This window comes from Lepisosteus platostomus, chromosome 2 (genome assembly GCF_059453375.1).
Source record: "Lepisosteus platostomus isolate fLepPlt1 chromosome 2, fLepPlt1.hap1, whole genome shotgun sequence".
NCBI lineage: Eukaryota > Metazoa > Chordata > Actinopteri > Semionotiformes > Lepisosteidae > Lepisosteus > Lepisosteus platostomus.
Genome location: NC_142612.1, coordinates 73,455,737 through 73,467,844, shown reverse-complemented (window position 1 = coordinate 73,467,844; position 12,108 = coordinate 73,455,737). Strand labels below are relative to the sequence as shown.

At 39.7% G+C, this 12,108-nt stretch overlaps 1 protein-coding gene across 2 annotated transcripts in view; it reads left to right on the top strand.

The window, feature by feature from the left end:
- Nucleotides 1-562: 562 nt before the first annotated feature.
- The window catches only part of LOC148677079 (SPRY domain-containing SOCS box protein 4-like), a 44,409-nt gene continuing 32,863 nt past the window's right edge, over nucleotides 563-12,108 (top strand). Inside the window, exons 1-2 of one of the 2 annotated variants that reach the window (XM_088617620.1) lie at nucleotides 563-777; nucleotides 9,383-10,280. In XM_088617620.1, coding sequence (XP_088473746.1) covers nucleotides 9,587-10,280 — 694 coding nt within the window. In that variant the 5' untranslated portion in view covers nucleotides 563-777; nucleotides 9,383-9,586. Of the gene's footprint in view, nucleotides 1,302-9,382; nucleotides 10,281-12,108 lie in introns of both variants that reach the window. The other variant, XM_088617628.1, reaches the window with a different exon arrangement.

Here is a 12,108-nt window from a genome sequence, read left to right as displayed (position 1 = left end):
CCCCACTGGGGTAATAATTTTTCAAGATAATCTTTTTTTAATCCTTCTGAAAACAACATGTTGCAAATATCGCACGCAATCAAGTGGGTTTCTTAAACTAATCCTGAAAGGAGTTAGGCTAAACACATCTCATTGGCTTGCCTTTTATATAAATATACAAACTTTACTTCTTTGCCGAATTCGTGTCTTCCCTTTACAATGTTTTCGTTAGAAAGGGGGAGAAAACTATCCTTTATCTCTCTTGAATTTGTTTTTTGGTTTCACGCAATTGTTGGATATATATATATAACTAAAATTACGCAATAGTACAATAATAACCCATATACAAACCAGTCTGTACATACAGTAGCTAGGATCTCAAAGGATAATATAAGGGAGAAGGGTAGCGGGATGTTGCTAGTTAAAGAAAAGGGAAAAGGTGTTTTTGTACTAGTTCACTCCAGTACAAAAGAGGTTGTTGAAAAAGACGAGCCATTTGCATGGGGAAAGAGGGAGAGAGGGCGATATATTATCTTTTTGTAGTCTGCTGAGCGGTTGATCTGTGTTTGCGAGGAGGGGGGGAAGGGGCGTCACCATCTGTTCCTAATTCCCTGGCCTCTGCATTACTAGCCCTCCGTGATGAGATCAGCAGGATCAGCTTTCATCATGGGGAAGTGCTTTCGCTCCCCTCACAGGCTTTTCGCACTGGAACTGCTGAGAGAAACGGAGGAGGAAACAAACTAACTCCGCTCCTCAGACACCACAGCAAAAGCCAGCAATCCAAGGGGAATCCTCAAGGTACATTATTAGGTTTTCGCTTTTTTTTTTCTTCATGCTGTTTTTTTTCCGTGCTGAGGTGGAAGACGGGGTAATTATTTGAGACTAATTTGCTGAACAGTTCCCTAGCTGCGCTGAGTCTGGCAGCCTTCTCCCATAATCAGCTTGTGTCCCACAAAGCGAGCCCAGAAGAGAGTGTTTGTGTTTATGCTTTGACCGTTCGGGGGACCGACTGTGCCGCACAGATGTGTTATTCCCGCAGCTTCTGGACTTTTTTAAAGTAATTGAGAAGACTACCTAAACCCAACAATCTGGTGTCTTGTTTTTTTTCTTCTTAAACCTCAAATGGTACTAAGGACGATATTGGACGCACTGAATTCTCGGAAGTTTTCTGTCTGTGGACAGCAGTTGTAGCATATAAGCTTTATATATAAAAAATCCTAAACAATTACGGATACCATATACATTTACTCTTACGCACCTTACGTGTGGGTGTTACTTTTTGTGTACTTAATGCTGGAACAGCCTTGATGTGAGGGCTAATGGTAAGACATTTTATTTCATTATTTCAGATTCCGTATATATTAGTGCACTAAATAGCTGTCTCAGTTTTTAACCTTACTATGCCATGCTTAAAGCTGCCTTAGAGTTCATTTTGTTTGCGATTGCGAATGGTATGTTTCGTCTGAAGAGAACAGAAGAGAATACTCGTTTCACAGTTTTACACCGTACAACTTCTTCTAAAACGCTTCATTTTAACATAATAGACCCAAGGGTCACCCTACAATACAAGTTAAAGGCAAAGGGGACGTGTGATTAAGAACGTTTTAATTTATTATTTTTGTTTACACATAATAGCCTTTAGACTTTCAAATTGCTGTCTGTAAATCTACCCTTTAAGCTTGTCTTTTTAAAATCGGCTTTAGCTCAATGCAACCGGCAAGCATCCATTGTTGGATTTCATTCAAACTATGAATGAAATCTTACAAACCTGACTTGGCAATCATTTTGTTATTCAAAATGTCCAGTGTTTTCTTTTGTCAATCATTAGGGCTTGACCCCCAGGTTAGGTCATTCGTTCAAAAAATATCAAATGTCAGGAGACTGAATGTAAGATCATTCCGTGCCTGGAAAATAGGTAATCACTTCACAACACAAACCGGAATGACATAAATTAATGAAGAAACTGCTCAAAAGTCCATAAAAAATCTGAAAAGGGTTAAGCCGTTATCAGACCCTATCAGTATGTGCTCCATGCTCGACAGTGTTGTTTAAGAATTTAAATATTTGTTGGTTTTAATTTGCCCGTTTATGATAAGATATCTGTTTAAAATATGCACTCAGCTTTGTCACTTTGTCTACTTCTGTTGATAAGTTCTAATAGTCATTCTACTGTAGAACTCAGACAATTTAGGGGAACACATTGCTTTAGTTATTTTGAACTGATTATATTTAATGAATAATTGATTTTACTTTAAAAGAAGGCTTCTTTATTTGTAAGGTTGTATTGTTTCTGGAAAAATTGGATTGTATTTGTAAGAGGGGGGGATGCAGATTCCTTACATGTACAGCTATTTTTAAAAATGACATACTTTATTGACCAGACGAATGAGGCTAGAATACCAAACCTGTTTTAATAAAAGTTATGGCAGACAGAAATTAGAAAAGGGCACAAGCCTGTAAACAACAGATGGTAACTGCTGTTGGGAAGCATTCTTCACAGTGCTTGATAACTTCTGTTAATTTGCCTTTAAAAGTAACAGTCTATCACGGTGGCTTTGATGTAGTAGCTCCCATGCTTGTGATAATGGAAGAAATAGTGCAAAGGACACAGCAGATGGCTGTAAACAACAGTGAGCTAGTAAGGAAACATTCTAACAAAGTGTCTTCGAAATCCATTGGCAAACAGGGGCAGGATTAACCTGCACAATGGGAGAAGTCAAACAAGGTCAGGACACGGCTTCAAAGCAGGGAAAAACCTCCCTCCTGCAGCACGTATGGATGTCTTAGACAGGTTATAGCTGAGAATCAATATAGGAATGAAACTAGTAGTTTTTTTTCTTTTTTCCTGGGAGAGCACTGTAATTGGCACATTGTCGCAAGCGGTGCACCGTAAGAATATGTCTGGGTGATTGTGCCAGAAGAAAAAGTGCCACAGACTATTTTCACTTCTAGTTAATTGTGTATTACACTAGAGAGGGATTAATGCAGGGCTATGCAGTAGTCCTGTTGCAGCAGTGAATCCTGCTCTTCATTGTATTGTTGCTTCTTTCTTTTTTGACAGCTTATAGCCCTATAGGGTTCTGCTTTTGTTTTATATTGCAGTTTTTTAATAACAGTTTATGAAACTCTGTATGATTGGTTCAGGTGGGTAGCTGTGTCAGCATGTGTAGGCTGCAAAGGAACAAGTAATAGGTTTTACTCCATGCTGAAAAAAAGAAGAAAGAGAACGCAACGTTATGGCCATGGAGCAGAAGGCTCCATGGCCGAAACGTTGTGTTCTCTTCTTTTTTTCAGCATGGAATAAACCTATTACTTGTTCCTTCTGTATGATTGGCTGTATATATATTGCTGCTGCTGTTTTTTTTGTCCTTTCCTGTAATCATCCCAGAACTTCAAAATATCAAAAGCTTTTAGTGTCTGATTTAATGGGAAACTCAATATTACAGATGTTGGAAGATCCTTTTACCTTCCATCTTGGGGGAAACCTGAGGAGTGAGGTTTTTTTGAGGCAGTTCTGAAAATGCACTTTATACTGGAACATACTTTGCCTTCTGCGTACTGGCTGTTTCCTGGCTGTTCCACAGGACCACCAGCCTGAGGGGACTACATATTTCTCCATGTGTTTATGTATTTGTTTTGGCCTCCAAGACTGCCTCAAATTCTTGTACGTCTCAGCACAGTAAAATCTCACATGACCATTATTTCATCCACATGAAAGTTATCTGTAGCTGTGTGTGTGTGTGATGCAGTAGCTGTGATAATGAAAGTCGAATTTCAGTGATTATGCCAAAGCTCTCTTATTTTTGTTTAATCTTTTACGATTTCATAAAAAGCAACTAGTTAACTTTAAAGGAAGTAAGCCGTGGTTTCGAAGGTGACCTTATCTCCCCCGAGTGGATGAGAAATTGTCTAGTGAAAAATCTACTGGTATTTGTGTACTTTTGTAGTACTTTTGTGTCCCCAAAGGGATTTTGATTTCCTGTTCCTTTTCAGATAACCCCTGCATACTTAGTTGTTAAAACCCATCATGAAAGTTGTTACAGTATGTACTCCTAGGCAAATCTCATGATTATTGTGAACAAAAGCTGAAAGCCCGAAAAGAAATGTCATTCATTAAGACCTGACAATTAGCCAGTGTGGGCTAGCCTTTGTATATCCGTTATGTAAATTAATTGAATGCCATTTCTATTGTTTTCCAGAAGAAATTCATTAGCAACTACTGCATCCCTCACAGATCACCTTAATAAAAAGCCCACCAGACAACGGGTGCTAATGTTCTCTTAAGCCTTTTATTATGTCTGCTATTCATTGGAAAAGAGCAATTCTGAGTAACAATTTATGTCAATGTGAGGTCAGTGTTGTTGAAAAGCCCAGGGAGGTTTATTTGTAAAAGTTGAAGTTATTTCCATACTCCCTGGAGTGCAAATCAGAATCATTGTTAAAAAATGAATTTGACTAGCTCTTCATTTTTTGACTACTTCTTTTGAGGTATAGTGTACCTCAAAGAGGTAAAGTGTTAATGAAAAAATTGTGCCTGAGCAATACAGGGTTACTATAATCTTACAAACTCCAGAATAATCTTGCCAGGCCTTTGTACAAACTATAGAATTGTCTCTCTAGATTTTTGAGTTTACCCTAACTGAAATGCAATGCTTTTTTTTCGCATAAAAACAACTAGTACGATGATTGACTTACAGCACTTATACTCCCCAAAACAGTAAATTTATTATCTTGTAGCATGAAATATGTATGTATGTATATGGACAATGTGTAGGCTTTCTTCTATCAGAAAAGTGGTAAAAACCTATTGTGTAAAACATAGTGGATACATTTAAGTAATTTTAGAGAATCTGTGGGTAAATGATGACAGATGTTGGATGTAGAAGTGGCACTATTAATGTTCACTGTATCGTTAGACCTTGAAGAGACCTGGGTACTATCACTGATGTCTGCCAGTATGTAGCTGGAAAAAGCCACAGGTGGCAAACATGTATTTCTATTATCAAAAGCCAACAGAAAATAATGTGCTATTTCCCTTTGGTTGAGGTGTGTTAGTGTGCAGCCACAGAATCTGTAGAGTTCTCTATACAGCTTCATTGAAAGTGTAACAGAGCAGATTACATAGAGCGATTTGTTTTGATTATACACGCCTTGTCTATTCATGTAGAAAAAATGTTTTTGTAAAAAATAAGTCTAGAAGGGAGAGATTTTCAATGAAGTTTAAGTGGCAATGAAATATTTTATTATTTCGGGGGCACTTGAAAAGCTATAGTTCCCCATTAGAAAAGCTTATATTCCGGTGAAGTGTTCAACTGTGGAAGAACTGAGTCCTAGGATTAGGTGGCTCCTTGTCAGTTGCTTCCCTAGTGCTGCTGGTTTACTGTACCTTTTCATTAACCCTGCTTTGTACAGTGCATGAGTCTAGGAGGACATGAGCCATGTCTCATGCTCCTGCTACCTTAGTAGTGTTCTTTTGTCACTTAAGTGGGTATAGAAAGTCACCACCCCCTTTCAAAGTTTGTACCTTTTATAAGATCAATTTATTGGCCAATATATAATTTCTTGTGTTTGGAATTTGTCTTTTCGCATACCCCAACTTGCACTCCATGAGACACACAGATAAGGAGAGAAGCTTGGGGTCAGAGCACAGGGTCAGCCATTTATACGGTGCCCCTGGAGCAGCTGGGGTGAAGGGCCTTGCTCAGGGGCCCAACAGAGTACGATTCCTCTGCTGGCTGCGGGATTTGAACCAGCAACCTTCCAGCCACAGGCGCAGATCTTTAGCCACAGAGACGCATTAAATTAGGCTTGTTCTGTTTTTATTTTCAGTAACCCACATTAGCCAAGTGAAAATGAAATTCTGAAAGTGGATTAATATTACAACAGTAAAATACCTTATTTGGATAAGTGAACACCCCCTTACAAAATTGCATTTGTAAACTTGTTCAGGAACTGTATAACCAATCACCTTACAGATCACACAACAAACTAATTAGCTCCCACCTGTGATCAATTGTGTTGATTTTGATTAGTTGAATAAAAGCAGCAGTCTCTAGAGGATTCCACTGCTTGGAAGTGCATTTCAAAGCAAAGAGTCCACTATGGGTGGAAAGGTGCTTTCAAAAAAACTTTGAGATAGTTGTGGAAAGGCACAAGTCAGGAGATGGGTATAAAAAGATTTCAAAGGCTTTAAGTACCCCATGGATCACAGTCAAGATTTCTCGTGTTTGGAATTTGTCTTCACCATCACCATCATGAAGAAGTCGAAGGTGTATGGCACCACCCAGACCTTGCCAAAATCAGGCTGTCCCTGGATGACCAAGCAAGAGGGAGACTGGTCAGAGAGGCTATCAAGAGGCTGATGGCAACTTTGAACGAGCTACAGGCCTTTATGGCAAAGACTGGTCATTGTGTGTATGTGACAATATTGCAAGCGCTCTACAAATCTGGCCTGTACTTGAGGGTGGCAAGAAAAAAGCCACATCAAATCTAGTTTTTGTTAAAAAGCATGTTATTGATTCTGTGGCCAAGGGGCAAAAGGTGCTGTGGACAGGTGAGACCAAAATTGAACTTTTTGGCCGGAATGCAAACGGTACGTTTGGTAAAAACCCAATGTGTCTTACCATCCAAAGTACACCATTCCTACAGTAAAGCACAGTGGTGGCAGCATCCTGTTGTAGGGGTGTTTCTCTTCAGCTGGGACTGGGGCACCTGTCAGGATAGAAGGGAAGATGGATGGTGTAAAATACAGGCAAATTCTTGAAGAAAACCTGCAGCCCTCAGTCAGGAAGCTTAAAATGGAAAGATGGTTCACTTTTCAACATGACAATGACCCAAAGCACACTGCCAAAGCAACTGTACAGTGGCTGAAGGACAGGAAGGTGAATGTCCTTGAGTGGTCTAGTCAGAGCTCAGACCTAAATCCCATCAAATCTTTGGAATAACTTGAAAGAGGGCAGTCCATTAATAGTCACCACACAGTTTGACTGAGCTTGAACAATTCTGCATGGAGAAATGGGCAAATATTCCTCCCTCTAGGTGTGCAAAGTTTTTAAGATGTATCCAAACAGACTCAAGGCTATAATTCAAGTAGAAGGTACTTATACCAAGTAGTACTTTTTTTTAGGACATTTTGTGTTCTTTTTTTCCACTTGGATGTTGCAAGGTACAATTTGTGAATACAACTGGATAAGGTCTGTTTTTATTTTATTTTTTTGGGCTTAAGGGCCACAAAAGGTGAACATTTTGAAAGGGAGTGGTGACTTTCTATACCCACTGTGTGTCTATTTCTAAAATTGAATGCGAGTCAGTATCACTGCAGTATTGTCCTGTTATTTCTGTGCCTGTCTTCTCGTTTTCAATGAGTACATGGGTATCCCCTGAGATTCTAGCAGTCTTTTCCCAGCAGGCGATGGACACTACGGGTGCACAGGAGACTGACATTGTTAATCTTGCAATCACATGCCTCCTCCTCTCATCATTCCATTAGTATTATTGTTCCAGTTGGGGTTGACGGGTTATCTGTAGCTTCCAATGCCCTTTAGTTGCCCTGTAGCAATAGTGGAAATATGAAACCTTTCTTGTTGGTGCTGTTTGCTTTTCTTTGCTCAGACAGCTGCTGTAGAACAAACTAAAGTTTCCTAACAAACATTGTGAAGCAAAGCCGTTGCTTATTTTAAGAATTTATTTAAAAATTGCTGCAGAGCCGAAAGAATAGATTTCTCTATTTGTAGTCATGAATGGATTAAATAAAAAGCAAACTACAAGGGAGGAGTGTTTTTGAGAATACATTTGGCTTTCTGTTTAAAGACACTGTGAAAAAGATATGAAACATTCCTCTCAGCTCAAAGATTGTCATCATTGGCCATAGCTATTCTGTAAGAAGCCCAGTGATTGAGAATACTCACTGATGTGCTGAGAGAGCATGGTTTTTCAGCATGGCACTGATTCCCCTACTGTGAGCATTTGACTGAAATCTCTAAGGGTGTTCAGTGATGTGTTAAGAAGTGAGATCACTGCATTTTTTCTTCGACTTCAAGGTTAAGAAGAAACAACTTTTAAATCCAAAAAAGTTTTAAAGCAATGCATTAACTAATTGCACTAAAAAATCTTGATGGGTTTTATTCATGTCCCCATGTCTCTTAAAGCAGGAGAGTTGATGTAAATATCTGAAAAGCATACCCTGAAATGTCTGCAGTGAAAACAGGTTATTGTCAGTTGGGGGAAAATAATTTACAAAACCACAGCACTGCTCAGTTATTTATATGAATAAAAACAGCTATTGAAAATATGACAATGAGAATGTTTTGATTAACACGTTAAGCTTTACAAATGGGATATATTAATTTATTAATAGACCATAAATGTAGTAACTCTACTGAAGACTAATTGTATGTCAAAACCATAATCCTGACTATATCCTATACTACACCTCTAACCCTGGGGTTATTTGCAGAGGGAGCATGTTCCCTCTATAATAAGCAGCTGTCTTATCAACTTATGAAATTTGATTTTGCAATTCCTAAGATGTGACTGTGAGCAATGTAAATTCAGATCTATTTGTAGTGGTCTTTCCCACTTTAAATCCTTTATGTTATCAACTTACAACTCATAGGCACAATAAAGTGTTTAACTGTGGTTGTAATATCTATTTGTTAATTATTCTATAATGTCCAGTAGCATCTCACAGTAGTGCTTATTAGTCTTTGCTTTACTTATCAATCACTGTAGAGAAGATTTAAGCAAAGACCTCTCATGTACTTTGTCTGCATTTTACAGTTTGTTTAATTTTACTTTTGTCAATTGTCATCCCGGAATCAAAAGCTGCAGCTATTGATGTTTTTAAAACTTTACGGAAATACTTTTTATCCTTGTTATAAGAGCGGTTAAAATTTCCACAAAATGCAGTTTTACAGAATTGTCCTTCTTTCTTTAAACGCCCTTATAAAAAAAATACATTGCCAAAAAAAAGCAAGCTCTCCCACTGTCTCAAAACTAAGGCAGATGCATGACCATGGTTTCGGCAGAATCCTATCCTGAAACAGAACTTCTGCAACATGGGTTTCCCGTTTATTGTATGAAAATGCCGTTTCATTGCTGCTGGAATGTTTAGTGTGCCTGTCCTTAACGTGACCTGTTCCTGACTGCACTTGAGGAGGATGTGTGGACATTGAGACAGTCTGCATCCTATAATGAGTCAGAGGAAGTTTGTGTGTACAGTTTGGATGCCGCTTATTGTTGGTCATTTATGCGCTTTCTTGACTCAAAGGATAGTGTGATATACAGTTCAATAAGAACACTTTTATCAGAGCCTGTTTTGAAACTTCTATTGCATGAAAAATGAGTGGCTCAGTCTGATTGCTTTTGATTCATGTACGTGATTAACAGACACTTTCTTTTACAGGGGTGCAGCCCATTTGAAGGTGGAGTGTGCCTTGGATAGGGGATCTGAAGCACAGCCAGCCAGCTTGTTTGGCGCCTTGTGAGCTGCTTTCATGAGGTAACGGTGGGGAAAAGTGGAAAAGGGACCCCCACTCCCCACCCCCAAAACAACCAGTGCTCCCCCACCCCCTCACCCCCTATCCTCCTTCAGCTCTGCGGTCGAGCGATGGGTCAGAAAATCTCAGGGAGCATAAAGTCTGTCGATGTGAGGGAGCCCGCGTACCGACCGGTCAAACGGGAGCTAAGGGGTCCTGACTTTTGCAAGCCAGCCCGCCTTGACATGCTGCTGGACATGCCATCTGCGACCTTGGACGTCCAGCTGAAACACGCCTGGAACAACGAAGACCGCTCGCTTAACATCTTCGTCAAGGAGGACGATAAGCTGACCTTCCACAGGCACCCTGTCGCGCAGAGCACGGACTGCGTTCGGGGGCGTGTGGGCTACACTAGGGGCTTGCACGTTTGGCAGATCCACTGGCCCACCAGGCAGAGGGGGACTCATGCTGTGGTGGGGGTGGCGACTGCGGAGGCCCCCCTGCACTCTGTGGGGTACACCTCCCTCGTGGGCAGCAACTGTGAGTCGTGGGGCTGGGACCTGGGGCGCAACAAACTGTACCACAATAGCAAGAACCAGCCAGGGGAGACCTACCCTGTGTTTTTGGAACCGGATGAATCTTTTGTGCTGCCTGATTCTCTGTTGGTGGTGCTGGACATGGATGAGGGGACACTGAGTTTTATAGTGGATGGGCAATATCTGGGAGTGGCCTTTAGAGGACTCAAGGGGAAAAAACTCCATCCCATCGTCAGCGCAGTGTGGGGGCACTGCGAGATCACAATGCGATACATCAATGGCCTTGATCGTAAGTTTATTTTTGTTGTTTTTTTGGGGGGGGTAATGCTTTTGCACGGGGAGTGTGTAGGTGGTGGCTTCTGTATTGTTTGCATTGGTTATTGTGTTATGCCTGTAGTCGAACCTTAATACAGGATGAGGCAAGCCTTTGCAGGAAGGTGGTTTCATATCTGAAAGCTTCCCTGAGAGAAGGCAAGACTGCAGTAGACTTCTGGAAATCTTGACTCGTCCACCCTCATAATGGATAATCTTCCCGTTATGTGATGAAAGTTTATTTGAAGCGTAGAATCTCTATGAAACCTGGGGAAAAGATGTGCCTGCTGCGATAGGCATGACAAAATATTCTAGAAGTGGATCAATCATGCAGGAGATGAGGGTAGAATATTTTGTACCTGTGCATTTATATAGACTTTATAGAATTGCCCACTTCTAACATCTGATGCACAAAGCAGTTATTAACCTTGGGCTACTATAGAGCATTGGCCTTTTAATCTCTTCACAGTCAGGATGTTTAAATTTGGATTACAAAATAGCATTTGACTATTCCTTTTAACTGGGGTGGTACACAGTGGTGCTTAAAACCAACAATGTTTCAAATGCTCTTGGAAACCATACTGTAGGCAGAATTCCAATCGGGCTGACTCGTCTCTTTGATTGACACAGTCCTTTCTGCTTTGCATGAGGCTTGTGATTATGATTAAAATAGAAATGGTAAGCGCTCTTACTTCCTGGAATTAACTTTTTTTTTTTTACAGTTTACCCTCAAACCATTCTAAAGGCAACTGGCTATTGTTTTCACAAAGGAATTAACTCATTGTTAGTGAGTCTTCCGTTAAAAATGGGAAGAAACTGATACTTTTACATGTTTAAGGAAACCTTTTGTTCTAAATATACCACAAGGAACAAATTCTGTGTCATGTATGTATACTTCACAACATCATATTTTTCAAAAAATAAATCTTGCTAAATGTTTGAAGTGAATCTGTGTGCCTATATTAGAAAATAACCAAATTTCTTCCAGGGTAATGTCTAGTCAACTTAACAGATGGAGTACAGAGCTATTATACAGCACTGTAATTTTCAACAGACATCTATAAAACCGAAGTAAATGAGAGGGAAAAGTAGTGAAAATTACATGTGACTGACAGGGTGATGGCTCATAACAGGATGAGGAATTTACAGTCTGCAAAACCTGAGTTTCCAGCCAAGACCTTGTTAAACTGCAACAGAAAAAATTGTGATTTTGGTTTAATAAAAGCACTTTAGGTTTGCAGATGAAATGCCACTTTGAAGGACCTTACATACATTTTTTTAAGACCTGCTTTAATGGAGCGTGAAAGTAGGGTTTTAATAGTCCCATCAGCTCCTGAAAAACTTTTGAATGCTAATTCCCATCTCATTTGATAACAGTACAGTACACAGAAGTCTGTGCATGTACTGCCAGTGACGAGCATTAATCTTTTGTATTGGGGAACTCAAGCTTACTTAATATCAAACATTTTAGTAAAGCTACAGATGAAAAGTTGTTGGCAGAAAATTTTCAAATGTGAACTGATCATCCTTTATAATTCTCTGCAAATTCTTAACATAGGACTTTGATTGAAGTCTCATTTTATGTTGTCAGCTTATTCTACCAGTTACACCATCGAAACGTGCTATTATTACTTGCTCGTGGACAGGATCCGTAAAAAGGAGGTAAATGTGAGTTTTGAACATTATGCCTCTTCCAAAAGTTTTAAGTTAAATCAAGCTTTTTCTGAATGAAAACAAACTTGCATTTTCCCAAACCCTTTGCTTTCTTGTTAGCATATAAGAAATATGAATGAACCACTTTGAAA